This window comes from Herpailurus yagouaroundi, unplaced genomic scaffold (assembly GCF_014898765.1).
Source record: "Herpailurus yagouaroundi ecotype Mexico unplaced genomic scaffold, PumYag 186, whole genome shotgun sequence".
Lineage (NCBI taxonomy): Eukaryota > Metazoa > Chordata > Mammalia > Carnivora > Felidae > Herpailurus > Herpailurus yagouaroundi.
This window is the reverse complement of record NW_024412417.1, coordinates 18,836,594-18,853,563: the sequence shown is the minus strand read 5'-3', so window position 1 is coordinate 18,853,563 and position 16,970 is coordinate 18,836,594. Positions and strand designations below refer to the sequence as shown.

The following is a 16,970-nucleotide window of genomic DNA, read 5'->3' as shown; positions in this document are numbered from 1 at the left end:
AAAAAGTATAGATTTCCGAATCTCTGGGATCAAGGCTTGGGAATCTGGGTTTAAAGCTTCCCAGGTGCACTCAGCCTTTGGTGGAAACATTGCTCTGAATTAGTGATTTGTAGTCCTGACAGCATATTAGCATCAAGTGGGAAGCTTTTAAAAAGAAATAAACAAAAATAAAGAAGGACTATGTTTTTTTAAAGCTTCTCTAAGTAATTCTGATGTAAAACCCGTTTTTAATTACACTTTTTATTTTGTGATGATTATAGATTCACATGAGGTTGTAGGAAATAATAAATCCCCTTTGTTCTTCACAGTTTCCCATTTACACAGTTCACATTTCCAGTGATAACATCTCGCAATAATATCTCACAAACTGTAGTAAAATATTACAACCAGTTATTGATATTGATACATTCTCATCTGTTAACCATTTCTATAATTTTGTTACTTGAAGAATATGCAAAAACTTTTTTAAAAGGTAATGTTCAACTTTCCAGAGAGGATAGACACACTAGGTGTCATGATTATGATGTAATTAGCAGCAGTATAACTAGTATAGGTCTTCAAAGAAGAAAATACTGCAGATGTGAATGAGTGCCTCTTGTGGCCAAGCACTGGTTAGAAGGTAGTGAGCACACCCTCAGAACTTTAAATCCAGAGGAAGAAGCAAATTAAATAAAGACAAAATTATAACTTATGATAGGTGTTTTGAAGAAAAATAGAGTAATGAGAATGACATGGACATAATTTATAAATTGTGTGTTGGAAAATCCCAAAGTAATTTAGATTAAAGCTTTAGTGAACCCTGTTAACTCTGCAAATGGAATATGTTTAAGCTGAAAAGTAGACTTTTTTCCCCACTGAATACTAATTATGACACAGTATTCCATTCACAAGTTTGTGCTGACCTATTTCTCTGCTTCTAATTAATCTAAAATTATTTAATATTCTGTCCTTTTTGGGGGGACCAGGGGAAGGATTGGTCTCCAGCCTCCTTTCTGTCCAAAAGTGGACACATTTTAAATGCTCAAGAGAATAGTACATATTCTAGAACCAATGGTTGTTTATTAAACAACTTTTTCCATTAGTGATTTGGAACATTCTCAGTTGATAGGTTTCTTGACTAAACACATGTGATAGTCATATCTTTATAAAAATGCATATCTTTATAAAGAATGTTTTTAGGGGTGCCTGGGTGGCTCAGTTGGTTGAGTGTCTGACTTCAGCTCAGGTCATGATCTCCTGGTTCACGAGTTCAAGCCCTGCACTGGGCTCTGTGCTGACAGCTCAGAGCTTCTAGCCTGCTTTGGATTCTGTCTCCCTCTCTCTCTGCCTCTCCCCCACTCATTCTCTCTCTCTCTCTCTCTCTCTCTCAAAAATGAATAAAAACATTAAAAAAAAAAAGAATGTTTTTATCAGTTTACATACAACCTTATAGATTTGTAGGATAAGTTACCAATCTGTTTACTATAAAGTATGCAACATCTGTCATAAAAGATTACTGTGGTGGGATTTAATTTAGTATAGTTGAACAGTTTATGAGATATGGTGTCTGTCTGAAGTTTAAAAGCTGTTCTAGAGTAATTCTTGGACCAGTTTTCAATTGTAGATAAAAATAAAGTATGGAAGTAATACTTTGAATGTGTGTGATAAACATGTTGGAGCATACATTAATGTAATTTTCCTTTAGAGAGTTAGTTTGACTTTTCACAAAAGAAGATATTTGCCAACTACTCTTAAAGCCATTCTACTTTGTTAAATAACATTTTAGATCTTAATATTTTTCTTAAAGTTCTTATTAACTTTCTTACAGTTACTATTCATAATTTTATTTCCTGATATTAAAGAAAAATATAGAAAGGTGTATTTCCAGATGGAGATAAACTCGTTTCAAAAATATTTTTGTATTTCTGTGTTAACTGTTAAGTAATATATGACATACCTTGGAGATACTGCGGGTTTGGTTCCAGGCCACTGTAATAAAGTGAATATCACAATAAAGCTGTTCAAATGGGGGCATCTGGGTGGCTCAGTTGGTTAAGCATCTGACTCTTGATACCGACTTAGGTCATGATCTCAGAGTCATGAGATCAAGCCCTATGTCAGGCTCATCACTGAGTGTGGAGCTTACTTGGGATAAAAGCTAGTTGAATGAATTTTTTTGTTTCCCAGTATATATAGTCTGTAGTCTGTTAAGTGTGCAATGTAGCATTATGTCTAAAGAAGGTACATACCTTAATTTAAAAATATTACTAATGGAGCACCTGGGTGGCTCAGTCAGTTGAGTGTCCGACTCTTGATTTCTCTCTCTCTCTCTCTCTCTCTCTCTCTGCCCCTTTCTTGGCTCACATGTATGCTCGCTCTCTCTCAGAATGAATAATAAACATTTTTAAAAAATATTACTAAAAAATGCTAACCATCATCTGAGCTTTTAGTGAATCATAATCTTTTTGCTAATGAAGGGTCTTGCCTCGATTTTAATTGCCCCTGACTGAACAGGGTGGTGGTTGCTGAAGATTGGGGTAGCTGCTGCAATTTCTTAAAATAAGACCATGAAGTTTCCCACATAATACTGACTCTTCCTTTCACAAACAATTTCTCTGTAGCATGTGATGCTGTTTGATAGTATTTTACCCACAGTAGAACTTCTTTCCAAATGGGGAGTCTGTTCTCTCATACCCTGTCCCTGCTCTATCAACTAAGTTTATGTAATATTCTAAATCCTTTGTTGTCATTTTCAATAATCTTCACCAAGAGTAGATTCCATCTCAAGAAACCACTTTCTCTGCTCATGCATCAGAAGCAACTCCTTATCTGTTAAAGTTTTACCGTGAAAGTATAGCAATTCAGTCACATCCTCAAGTTCCACGTCTCATTCTCGTTCTCTTCCTATTTCTACCACATCTGCAGTTACTTCCTCACTGAAGTCTGGAATTTTTAAAAATCATCTGAGGCTTGGAATTAACTTCTTCCAAACCCCTGTTAATGTTGATATTTCGACCTCTTCCCATGAATCACAAATAATCTTAATGGCATCTTTTTTTTTTAATTGTTTTAATGTTTGTTTATTTTTGAGAGGCAGAGAGAGAGAGAGCAGAAGCTGGGGAGGGTCAGAGAGAGGGAGACACAAAATCCGAAGCAGGCTCCAGGCTCTGAGCTGTCAGCACAGAGCCTAACGCAGGGCTTGAACTCAAACTGAGAGGTCATAACCTGAGCTGAAGTCAGACGCTCAACTGACTAGCTGAAGTCAGACGCTCAACTGACTAGGCCATCCAGGCGCCTCTGTTAATGGCATCTTAATGGTGAATCTTTAGGAGGTTTTCAATTTACTTTGTCCAGATTCAACAGAAGAATCACTGTGTATGGCAGTTATAGCCCTAGGAATTTCTTAAATAATAACACTTGAAATTACTCCTTGATCCGTGGGCTTCAGAACGAATGATGTATTAGCAGGCACGACAACAACATTAATCTCATTGTACGTCTCCATCAGAGCTCTTGGGGTGATGAGGTGCATTGTCAGTGGGCAGTAATATTTTGAAAGGAATTTTTTTTCCTGAGCAGTAGATCTCAACAGTGTGTTTAAAATATTCAGTAAACTATTTTGTAAACAGATGTGCTATCATCCAGGCTTTGTTGTTCATTTACAGATCATAGGCAGAGTAGATTTAGCATAATTCTTAAGAGCCCTAGGATTTGGGGGATGGTAAATGAACCATTGGTTTCAACTTAAAGTCACCAGCTGCATTAGCCCCTAACAAGAGGGTCAGTCTGTCTGTCCTTTGAGGCTTTGAATCCAAGCATTGACTCCTCCTCTCTAGTTGTGTAAGTCCAAGGTGGCATCTTCTTCCAATATAAGGCTGTTTGGTCTACATTGAAAATCTATTGTTTGGTGTAGCCACGTTCATTAATTATCTTAGCTAGATCTTCTGGATAACTTGCTGCTTCACCTTGGGTACTTTTATGTTCTGGAGATAGCTTCCTTTCTTAAATTTCATGGCCAGCCTCCAGGAACTTCAATTTTTTTTTCCTTGGCCTTACTTCTCTCAGCCTTCATAGAACTGACAGGGAATGTTGTGCCTGTTTTGGTCTTTTTTCCAGACCACTAAAACTTTCTATCAGCAGTAAGGCTGTTGACTTCTTATCATTCGTGTATTCACTGGAGTAGCACTTTTAATGTCCTGCAAGAACTTTTCCCTTTGCAGTCACAACTTGGCTAACTGGCATAAGAGGCCTACCTTTCAGGCTGTGTCAGCTTTTGACATGCCGTCCCCACTAAACTTAATCATTTCTAGCTTTTGATTTGAACTAAGAGACATGCGACTCCTCCTTTCGCTTGAACACTTAGAGGCCATTGTAGGGTTATTAATTGGCCTAATTTCTGTATTGTTGTGTCTCAGGGAATAGGGAGGCCTAAGGAGTGAGAAATGGGGAACAGCCATCACTAGAGCAGTCAGAACACACACATTTATGGGTTAAGTTTGCTGTCTTACGTGAGTTTCATGGTACTTCAAAACTGTTAACAGTAGTAACACCAATTATCACTGATTACAGATCACCGTAGCAAATATAACAATAGTGAAAAAGTTTGAAATCCTGTGAGAAGCACCAAAATGTGACACAAAGACATGAAGAAAGCAAATACTGTTGGAACAATGGAACTAGTAGACTTGCTCTTTGCAGGGTTGCCACAGACCTTCAATTTTTAAAAAAATGTAGTACCTGTGAAGCTCATTAAAATGAAATTCAATTAGAGGTATGCCTATATTCTTATTTTTGACTAAGGAGATATTGGAAAATTCAGTGAGAATCTTTAGTTGTCACACAGCATTAAGCATTTCTCAGTTTTCTCCTTTTTTCTTTCTCCTATTTCCTTCCAGTTTTACAGTTCAGCAGTTTATTCTTAATACTCATTCTTAAATTAGTTGTCCTACCTTTGTAAAAGACTGGAGTACTTTGGATATGCTAAATAGTTGGCCTCAGTGAAAAGCAGGCAAGAGGACCCCATAGGTAAATGCTTAAGTTCATAGTTTTTGAAATACATAAAATTAGTAATTAAAAACCTGAAAGAAAATTGACCTAGAGTTGGTGGAATCCTAATTGGTTCTCTAGATTTAGACTGATGTTCCTAGATAGGACCACTGGTCTTAATTACTGCCCAGAAACAAGGAAAGTATCTGGTTTTGTGCTAGAGGCATGAACGTGTTTAATGAAACAGAACTGAGGGTGAAATACTTACTTTCACTTTGTCTTTTTGAAATAGCACTTAGGATCCTATATATTTCCTTTTTTTTTTTGGTCACTGAAAAATTATTAACATTTTGCTGTAGTCAGAGTTACTACTAATAATTTGTCATACTGGATTTTGTATTTTATTTTAAATTCTTTCTCACAATAGGTTTATATGCTATTTATGTTTTTTCCTAGGACTTTTATGGCTGTATTTTTTCTATTTAAATTCACCTAGGATTTATACTTGGGAATAGAGAATTAGGAAGACACTACCTTTTTTTTTCCCTAAATGGCCAGTCAACATGATTTATTGAAAAATTATCTTTTCTCTCACTAATTTGAAATGACACCCATATCACATTTTAAATTGTCATTTGTATATGGGACTTTTTCTGAATGCTTTAATCTGTTGTAATTATCTCTGGGTTCCTGAACAAGCACCAAGTTGTTTCAAACAAGATTTGTAATGTGTTTTAGTATTCACTATACTCTGTGGAGTTGATAATTGCCATTTTCCTCCCATTTGCTTAGTTGTTTTTCTTAGTGTCTTTATCACTAATTACACTTCAGACTGCTTGCCAGTTTATAAATCTCTTCTCAAGACTAATTACTCTATCAGTTATATCCATGGGAAAAAGATCTGGACTTGTTGCTTTCTATGCCTGTTGCACATTTGTCTCCCTTTGTCCTTTGTTCTAAGGATTCCTTTAGTCTGTCTCCTGTAATAGAGCTCCAGTTTTATTGTATTCCTTTTTTTCTTGATTTACTATCATATTTTGGTAAAGCATGTCCTTCAATAGCTTTATAAGGAAGGTTGTTTAGAGGTAAAATAGTCATATCTGAAAATGTCCATTTTACTCTCATATTTGAATAATGGTATTAGGCATGGTATTCTAGGTAGAAAACTACTTTATTCCAGAATTTTGAAGACTTTGTTCTGTCGCTTTCGAGAAGCTTTCTGCTCTAGAAGTCAGAAGCTATTTTTATCTCTGATCTTTTACATATAGGTGTTTTGTTTCCCTCTCTAACAATTTGAAGGATTATTTTTCTTTGCTCCCATTGCTCTGAAATTTCACGGTGATATATCTTAGTGTAGGTTTATTTTAATTCTTCATACTGGACCCTTTTAATTTGGGAACTCATGCCCCAGTTCTGGGAAACTTTTTTTTTTTTTTTTTTTTTGCATTATTTCTTCAATGATTTATTTTCTTTTATTTTCACTGTTTGTTCTTTCTGAAACTACTGTTGTTTGGATAGTGGATCTCCTGGACTAGACTTCTAATTTTTTTACCTTTTCTCTCCAATTTCCATATCTTTGTCTTTATGTTCTACACTCTGGGGAGATTTTCTCAACATTTTTTCCAAACCTTCTGTAGGTAAAAACAAATCCATGATGTCACATCTTTCAGTTCTTATTTTATGGATGCAGTATCACAACAGTTTGTAATTTTTCAAAGGATATTGCTAGCCTTTTATTTTAGTGTTTTTATTGAGCTATAATTGATACATATAACATATTAGTTTCAACATCATGGACAACATAATGTATAACATAAGGATTTGATGTGAAATGGTCACCACAGTAAGTCTAGTTACCATCCATCACCACTCATAGTTGCAAAGATCTTTTTTGGTGATGGGAACTTTTAAGGTTTGCTCTCTTGGAAACTTTCAAATATACAGTACAATATTATTAACAGTAATCACTGTGCTATACATTACATCTCGTGAATTATTTTATTATTAGAAGTTCGTGCCATTTGACCCCTTTAACCAATTCACCTGTCCCTCCACCCATCACCACCTCTGGCAACCACCAATCTGTTCTCTGTATCAAGGCCTGTTTTTTTAGTTTTTGTTTTGCTTTGTTTTGTTTTGTTTTGTTTAAGATTCCAGGGGTGCCTGGGTAGCTCCGTCAGTTGAGCATCTGACTCCTGATTTTGGCACAGGTCATCTTCCCAGGGTTGTGGGATTGAGCCCCGCATTGGGCTCCATGCTGAGTGTGGAGCCTGCTTAAGATTCTCTCTCCTTCTGCCTCTCTCCCCAGTTTGCAATCTTTCTCTCTCTCTCTCTCTCTCTCTCTCTCTCTCTCTATGTTAAAAAAATTATAAATGAAAAGAAAGAATTTCCACATATGGAATCCACATATAAAGTGAGATCATATAGTATTTGTCTTTCTCTGTCTTATTTCACTTAGCATAATGCCCTCAAGGTCATACATGCTGTTGCAAGTGGCAAGATTTTATTCTTTTTTATGGCTAATATTCATATAATATCTCCCACTTTCTTTATCCACTCACCCATCAATGGATACTTAATTTGCTTCCATATCTTGGCTATTGTAAATTAGCTGTAGTGAACATGGGTGTACATAAATCTTTTTGAGTTAGTGTTTTGTTTCCTTTTGTTAAAACCCAGAAGTGGAATTACTGGCTCATATGGTAGTTGTATTTTTAATTGTTTGAGAAGTCTATGCTGTTTTCCATCCAGGATGTATCAGTTTACATTTCCACCAACAATGTACAAGTCTTCTCTTTTTTCCACATCCTTGCCAACACTTGTTATTTCTTGTCTTTGATAATAGCCATTCTAAGTGTGAGGTGATATCTCATTGTAGGTTTGATTTGCATGTCATGTACCTGTTGGCCATCTGTATGTCTTCTTTGGGAAAATGTCTATTTAGGTCCTCTGCCCATTTTTTAGTTAAATTATTTGGTTTTTTGTTTGTTTTTGTTTTTTGCTATTCAGTGGTAGTAATTCCTTATATATTTTGGATATTAACCCCATAGATATGTCATTTGCAATATCTTCTACCATTTGGTAGCTTATTCTTGCATTTTGTAGATGGGTTCTTTTGCTATGCAGACTTTTTAGTTTGATATAGTCCCACTTGTTTATTTTTGCTTCTGTTGTCTTTACTTTTGGTGTCAGATCAAAAAATCATTGCCGGGGCGCCTGGGTGGCTCAGTCGGTTAAGCGTCCGACTTCAGCTCAGGTCACGATCTCACGGTGCATGAATCTGAGCCCCGCGTTGGGCTCTGGGCTGATGGCTCAGAGCCTGGAGCCTGCTTCCGATTCTGTGTCTCCCTCTCTCTCTGCCCCTCCCCCGTTCATGCTGTATCTCTCTCTGTCTCAAAAATAAACATAAAAAAAAAAAAAAGATCATTGCCAAGGCTGATGTCAAGGAGCTTACCACCTGTGTGTTCTTAGAGGAGTTTATAGTTTCAGGTCTTAGGTTCAGGTCTTTATTCAGTCTTTAATATATTTTGAGTTAATTTTGTTTATGGTGTAAGATGGTGGTCCATTTTCAATCTGCATGTGGTTGTCCATTTTCCCCAGCATCATTTATTGAAGAATATATAATCAAACAATATATAATTCTCCATTGTATATTCTTAGTTCCTTTGTCATAAATTAGTTGAACATCTATGCAAAGCTTTGTAACAATAGTTTGAAATTAGGAAGTGTTATGCTTCCAGCTTTGTAATTCTTGCTCAAGATCACTTTGGCTACTTAGGGTCTTTTGTGGTTCCATATGTATTTCTCATTTAACATATTCAATATGTTGTTGCATTACTTGAGAAAGGTGTGCTAGTCAACTTAAAGATATATATAAGGGACATTTACACAAATATTTAGATGTCAGCTTTAAGCTGCCAGATGAGGTTGAGAGTTTATAAAATCTGAATAATCTGGAAATTATTTTTGTGTTTAAAATCCAGATCAAATAGATACTTTTCTCAGAAATTCTGCATTTCGATACATTTTGTCTTTTAGTGTATTGATAAACTGAGTTAATTTAAATAACACAAGGTAGGCATGGTATAGGATAGCTTAAGCCAACGTTTTGTTTTTTAAGCTTTAATAGGATTTATAGTTTTATTTTTAAAACTTAACTATTTTTGTATAAAATCACTGGACTATAAGAGTATTGTCAAGTTTTGAGGATTTCTTTCTATCAGTCATTTAATTTCTTTTACCCTGTATATTTTCCTGTTACTTAAAAGATACTGGACTGTTGCCACATTCTTTAATTCACTCTCAGAGTGATTGGTAGCATAGATAACCTGAGATGCCATCAATAATTTATTAATACTTCTTGGACATTATTCAGGTTTTTCTTTGACTTGATTTAATACATAAAGGATCAACAAGCACAATGCAAAGCAGTAAATCCCCAGCGTAGGATTATGGGTCAGCTTTTGCAGATATTTGTGGGTTTTGATGCATGTTGCCATATTGTCCCAGCCATGTTGGAATATGAGATAGAATATGGATGTAAAGAAAGAAAGGATGAAGAATTCTCTATGGAGTTATACAGAGTAGACTTTTCTGTCTTTTATGTTAAAATCTGACCTTAAATATTTCCTTAAATAAGAAGTCCCCAAACCTCCAGACTAGAATAGTAAACTCTTGTGCATCTCACATAGCTCTTTCTACTTTATTCATCTTTACACTTAAAATAGTTTATATATTTTGGGGATGAAGTTATTGTCCTCTACTCCCCAACCCCTGGCTTAAACTTTATAAAAGTGAGGAACAGACTGTATTTTCTTGTTAGCATCTAACAGTTCATATTTTGTTGAGTGAATGCCAAGGAAGAAAGATAATTGGTTTGGTTTGGCTGGCATGTAGTGTTCATGGGAGAGAATAATGGGAATTTGAAAGTGAGGTTGTAGCCGAATTGTATAGAACCATGAATGAGATATTTAGAAGTTTGGATTTTATTGTTTCGGTAAAAGGACTGTGTTAAAGTTTTGAAAGGAATTTGGGAAAAAACTGGTTAGTTAGCAATTATATAAAATAGATTGAGAGACTGGAGAGGTAGATGAGTTAAAAAAAACTAGGGGGCGCCTGGGTGGCGCAGTCGGTTAAGCGTCCGACTTCAGCCAGGTCACGATCTCGCGGTCCGTGAGTTCAAGCCCCGCGTCGGGTTCTGGGCTGATGGCTCAGAGCCTGGAGCCTGTTTCCGATTCTGTGTCTCCCTCTCTCTCTGCCCCTCCCCCGTTCATGCTCTGTCTCTCTCTGTCCCCAAAATAAATAAACGTTGAAAAAAAAATTAAAAAAAAAAACAAAAAACTAGGAAACACTAATAGAGCCTGAACTAGGGAAGTGACTAGTATAGGAGTCAGACAGTAAATTTTTATTAATTGTCTCCTGTAAACTGGGCATTGTGCTAATTGCTAGGTAGATAACAGTGAACAAAGAAACTTTGGTACATTCTCTTTGGCTCCATATACAGTGTATCATGAAAGCAGATACTCAACAACAGAAAGTTACACCTATTATATCTGCTCCAAAGAATATAGAGGGGCTATGAAATCAAAGATATATTACAGTTTACAGAGGTGTCGTGGAAGGCTTATGAGGCTACTGTTTTAGCTGAGACATGTGTAACAGTTAAGTGAAGATGATGGATGACCCTTTTAAGCAGAAGGCACAGTATATGCAAAGGTCCTGAAGTGATTAAAAACCTGGCAAGTGTAATGAATAGAGAGGTTTAGTATGGTGGGTGGAGAGGAAAGTCTTTCAAGATGACAGTAGAGTGGTTAGATAAAAGACAGTGGTTAAAGAGAGAATTCTAGGTCTTCTCAGTTAGATGTGACAGCATCTAGAGGAATCTAATAGATAACCTAGGCTTCAAGACCATGTTTCATTATAATTTTAGTTATTTAAACAGCCTCATAAATAGGTTATATATTATAATTTTAAAGCATCTTTACACTACCAACTCTACATAATTCATAGCTTACTGAGAATAATTTTTCTGCTCTTTAAAATAGAATATAGTGGTTTGGCCAAACCGTAAGAGACTCTTAAAAACAGAATAAACTGAAGGTTGATGGGGGGTGGGAGCTCGGGGAGGGTGGGTGATGGTCATTGAGGAGGGCACCTGCTGGGATGAGCACTGGGTGTTGTATGGACCAATTTGACAATAAATTTCATATTAAAAAAAATAAAATAGGGGCACCTGGGTGGTGCAGTCGGTTAAGCGTCCGACTTCAGCCAGGTCACGATCTCGCGGTCTGTGAGTTCGAGCCCCGCGTCAGGCTCTGGGCTGATGGCTCAGAGCCTGGAGCCTGTTTCCGATTCTGTGTCTCCTTCTCTCTCTGCCCTTCCCCCATTCATGCTCTGTCTCTCTCTGTCCCAAAAATAAATAAACGTTGAAAAAAAAAAAATTAAAAAAAAAAATAATAAAATAAAATAGAATATAGTGATCTTAAACATTGGAATTTAATATATTTAGTACAGTTTCTTTTGTGCTTTTCAGAGTAAAATGCTTTGGCCTCACTTTAATGAGTTATATTTGGGGGGATGCAGGAGGCATACGAAAGATAAATTGCTGTAGGAGGTGATAAAATAATCAGTATGTTTTGGAAAATCTGTTCTTTACATTTAGAGTTGAGTTTTAGGTAAGAGTAGCAGACATTTGCTTACTATAGAAGTGTAGAGACAATGAAATTTACACATTTCTAAAATAAGTCAAGCACCAGCAGGAAACACAGGAGTTTATGGGAAACCACAGGAAACACCAGTTGCAGGAATTTTTACTAGTCAAAAACACACCTGCTTGTTTAAGTAAGTTGATGTAGTTCCCTATTTTTAGTAGCTTAAATAAAATTAGGGTTATTAGAGAACAGTGATAAAGAGAATAAAATGAAGTCCATGAAATTGAATTAATAGTCATGGATTAATTGTTCTTTCTGCTTGCTGAGAATGTTGTATTTAGAGCAAAATCGATCACAGAAAGACAGAGAACAAAATTTTGACACATAAATCCAGGGAGTTTTATGGTGGTGTTTTTGCTTGTATTCATCAAGATGTTATTAGCTCCAAGCATATTTTAAGGATAAGTTTTTTTTTTTTTTTTTTTAAGTTTATTTATTTTGAGAGAGACAGAACGAGCTGAGGAGGGACACGGAGAGAGAGGGAGGGAGAGAGAGAGTCCCAAGTAGACTCTGCACTGTTAGCACAGAGCCCTACACGAGGCTCAGACTCCCAAACTGTGAGATCATGGCCTGAGCCGAAACCAAGAGATGCTTAACCGATGGAGGTATCCAGGCTCACCTTTATGGATAAATTTTAATTGTATATCTGCATAGATTTAGTTTGTACTTATTTTATTGATAACCTAACTTAAATTTTTCATTAAAGATTTTTTTTATGTTAATTTTTAGAGAGAGAGAGAGAGAGAGAGAGCGCGCGCAGGCAGGGATGGGGCAGATAGAGGGGGAGACACAGTCTGAAACAAGCTCCAAGCTCTGAACTGTCAGCTTGAACTCAGAACAGCGAGATTGTGACCTGAGCTGAAGTTGGACGCTTAACCCATTGAGCCACCCAGGCGCCACATTAATTTTTACATTTTGAACGAACTTCTGTTAACTCTTTTTCAATAAATGTGTAACATGGGGATAGCATAGATAATATTATTCTCATAAGGGTATTTTTATAAATTAGGTTATTTGTGTTGGAAAGTCTGGAATTACATAATGATATGATTGTCAGTGTCTTGACATCGGATCAGGAATTTTAGTTTATAATATTCTAAGGAAAGATTGTATTATTGGTACTCTAGTTCTTTTCATCAAACCAGTGATAACATTAGAGGGCCTGGCAAGTGTGTAATGTCTTCAATGAAGACTGATGAAAAGAGAACAGTTAATGTTTAAACATGCATATGTGAATACATTTATACTCTGTACTCTTTAATACTATATATGCATACTATTCCATCAGCTGAGTGGTTTACTTATGTACTGCCAAGGGGTGCTTTTATTAGTCCTGATAAATTGATCTCTATAATGGTATCTTTTTTACCCCAGTCATCTCCCTAGCTCCCTTCTCTCTTTCTCTCTCTCTCTCTCTCTCTCTCTCTCTCTCTCTCTGTCTCTCTCTCTCCCTCCCTCCCTCCCTCCCTCCCTCTTTCTCCTCTTTGTCTTCCTCCCTCCTCCACCCTCCTCGTATTTTATGTATGTGTATCTTTCTCCTTCCTTTGAAATTCATTGGCTAACATTTAGGTTGTATAGTGTACAATTCCCAGAGTGCCCTCGGAGTTTAATGCAAACATATACACCAGACCTGAGTTTTAGTTACTTCATTATATTATACTTATCACTGATGTTCCTTGTAGTAGGTTTAATTCGTATAATCATTATACATTATAAAACCTTTTCCTCTCTTAGAGCATTATTAATTGAGCACTTGCTAAGTTTAAGGTACTATTCTAGAAGCCAGAAAGATTTCTATAAATGTGAAATGTGGTCCTCTCCCCTCAAGGATCTTAACAGTCTGGTTGGTGGAATGGGGATAGGTCATGCACAGTATTAGATAATTGCACAAACTTGGAATAGTGCAGTTATTAACTCACAGTATTTAAGAGAGGTGATCCATAAATACCTGAAAGTCTCTATGCAGAGTGTGGTTCAAAGACTATGGACATGAAACCAAGGTTTTAGACTCCATTAACATTGTTTTTACTTTTTTCCTTAGCATGTTGGCAGACAAACTGAACATGACTCCAGAAGAAGCTGAAAGGTGGATTGTAAATTTGATTAGAAATGCAAGACTGGATGCCAAGATTGATTCTAAATTAGTGAGTATTATGTTAGCTATGCTACATCTTGATATAAGTTGCTGATTATTTTATGCTTTTTTGGGAATTTTTCATTAAGGACATTTTGTTCTATTCTGTTAGAATTTTTGCTTTGTTTTAAGGCAACAGCAACCACCTGTTTTTTTTGTTGTTGGAGTTATATTGTCATCTCTGTACAGTGCATAAAAATGTGTGCAACAGTCAGGTAGTGTTGTGATGTCATGCTCATGACTTACTGGGAAACTTGGTTGTAATATTACAGGATCAATTTCCCTCTGTCTTATTTTAGGGTCATGTGGTTATGGGTAACAATGCAGTCTCACCCTATCAGCAAGTGATTGAAAAGACCAAAAGCCTTTCATTTAGAAGCCAGATGTTGGCCATGAATATTGAGAAGAAACTTAATCAGAATAGTAGGTCTGAGGTAAGAACCACATATTTTCTATTCAGTCTCGAATTTAGCAAGAATATAACATCATTATTACATCTTACATGTGTGGTTTAGTATTGATCTTTAAAAAATTGATTTTATCTGTCATTTAACTATGTCAAAAAATATATATATCCCTTCTTTTGGTAAAGATCCTATATATTAGATACTAAACTTGAACAGCCATGTAATTTTGGAATCCCAAACCAGCTTTAATGCTTCTTAGCTATTACGATTATGTGTAACTGAAGGGTAGGAAGTTATTATTTTTAGGAAGTACAACTGCTTCCTAAAATAGATGGAACATTCAGAGACCTCATGTGATTGAAATTTTAACAGAGGTTTGTGTCCTTTGAGTAGTTTTTCAAAGAAGAGAAGGAAGAATTGGGAAATTATTGTTCATGACTGTTCCAGCCACGTCTAGAATAACTCAACCTAAAAAGATAACTTTTATATGATGTTATTTTCTGTATGCTTAAAGATCAATTTGTATTGACTTTTGTTATAATGTTGGTGATACTGTCATTGTTATACTTTATAATTGGTCAAAAACTGTTTCAGATGATATTTTGACTTGTTTTTTATTGTTGTAAGTGGCATAATTTAGAAATTGCAGAGGTCATTAAAATCTTAGAGAGGGGTTTGGGCAGGAGTACTGAAAGGAAATGCTAGTATCACTTTGTAAGTTAGCTTTTTCAGAAAGTACTTTCTTCTAACTCTGTCAATTTCCCTTTGCATGTTTTAGGCTCCTAACTGGGCAACTCAGGACTCTGGCTTCTACTGAAGAAGTGTATAAAGACAAGATGAAAAAACTATAAAAGTGAAATAATAAAATCATTATATAAAAGGATGACATGCATTTTAGAAACAACATTGTGTATAAATTTGGGGGAATTTGAATAAAATTGGCTGTGTTTCATTTTATCTTGTGAATTTCCTTGTGTATAGATGTGTGTATTTTTTTAACTTTTCATTTTGGAATAATTATAGATTCACAGAAAATTGTGAAAATAGTACAGAGAGGTTTCTTGTAGCCTAAACCTAGTTCACCCCAATTTTTTCATTTATGTTGCTATGATGCATTACCGCAACCAGGATATAGACATAGGTACAATGTGTGTAAATAGCTCTATGCCATTTCATCACTTCTGTAGATTTGTATAGCCTTCAGTGCAGTCAAGATAAAGTACTATCTTCTTTTCTCTGCCATCATAGTATGTTGGGTTGACTGTTCCTGGCTAAGAAACAAAAGCAGAATCACCCCATTCCCAAATGGATTCAGATGGAAACTAGTAATAAAATCAGGCACAACTCCCAACAGGCGGCATTGGAGAAGAACCAGGCTGGGTCTATAAGGGATTGTATATGGGATGGCACACATATTTATGCTGCATGAAGGTCATGTGCTTGTATCCTATCACTCTGTAAACATCACTATTACCTGAACAATAGATATGCTTTATTGGGGAAATGATTTTTCTGTTACTAGGCTTTTGCACCACTGGGTTGGTGAGAACTCTTTTATATGAAAAAAAAAAAAAAAAGACAAAAACAAAATATAAAGAACTATCATCATGAACTTCTCCCTCATGCTATTCCCTTCATGTTTATACCTACCTCCGCCAGCTCTACCCTTAGAAACCACTAATCTGTCCTCCATCTCTGTTATTTTATCATTATGAGAATATTCTAGAAATGGAGTTCTTCAACATACACAAGGATAAAAGATACGTGCATATTGGCTTTTTATTTGGCTTCTGATCAGGTCACCCTCAGCCTGCAGTTAAGTTTAAAGAATATGGGCCAGATTTGACCCATGTGCTATTGTTTAGACCTCAGGTTTATGGTATTGGTTCTTCTAAACTGTAGCCCAAAGGTGCTCAAGAGAGGGGGAGGATTGCTGGTTAGGATAGCCCAAATACTAATACTAATTTTTTATTCATCTTTTGCTAGTGTTCTGAAAATGCCAACTTTAAAGGATCATCTCTAGTACAAACTGGGCAAAGTTCATAAAGTACCAAAAAGTGGCATTTCAGGAACTAGATTGAAACAGGTCCTTACCTTGTGTGTAGGAGCTAATTCCATGAATCAGAAGTACAGATCGCTAAAAACCAGAGATAGTTACACAAAACTATGTAAAATTACATATGTTACTCAAGTTAGATGTTAAGATGACTTTCCCTCTTCACAAGTGACTCAAGGGCAAAAAGAAATATCATTAACGACTTTTTATCTTAAGACTATAGCTCAACCAAACCAGATTAATGGCAAGGATTTCTAGGTGATTACCTAGCAGCTAAAAGCAAGTTGTTTAATGTGCTTTAGTGGACCAGTAACACAGGGAGGAAAGATGGGAAGCTTTTTGCTATGTATCAGGCATTTTCACACATATGTAGAGAAGCAAAGCTAACATTTGAGTGCCTCACAATGCCTGGAAACACTGAAATTTTGGTGCTAATATTTGTATATTATTGATGAGGAAACAGATGGTTACTCAAAGTCACACCTATTAAATGTTAAAGCAACTAATTGAAAAGCTTTTTCAGTTATACCCCAGTGCCCTTTCTTATATCATTATTGCCTTAAATTTATAAAGGGTTAAGGGGTATATGTTCAGTAGGTTGCAAAGGAGGATCTTGACCCACAAAACTGTTCAAGTCTCTTGGCACCATTACCTTCAAATGAAAGCAAAGGATATTCTATTTTTCTACCAGTATAATC

The 16,970-nt window shown here is 36.0% G+C and overlaps 1 protein-coding gene across 2 annotated transcripts in view; it reads left to right on the top strand.

The window, feature by feature from the left end:
* The window catches only part of EIF3E (eukaryotic translation initiation factor 3 subunit E), a 56,471-nt gene extending 41,298 nt beyond the window's left edge, over positions 1 to 15,173 (top strand). For both annotated transcript variants that reach the window (XM_040494258.1, XM_040494259.1), the window contains 3 exons: positions 13,717 to 13,819; positions 14,109 to 14,243; positions 14,995 to 15,173. In XM_040494258.1, coding sequence (XP_040350192.1) covers positions 13,717 to 13,819; positions 14,109 to 14,243; positions 14,995 to 15,033 — 277 coding nt within the window. In that variant the 3' untranslated portion in view covers positions 15,034 to 15,173. The remainder of the gene's footprint in view (positions 1 to 13,716; positions 13,820 to 14,108; positions 14,244 to 14,994) is intronic.
* Positions 15,174 to 16,970: the final 1,797 nt, after the last annotated feature.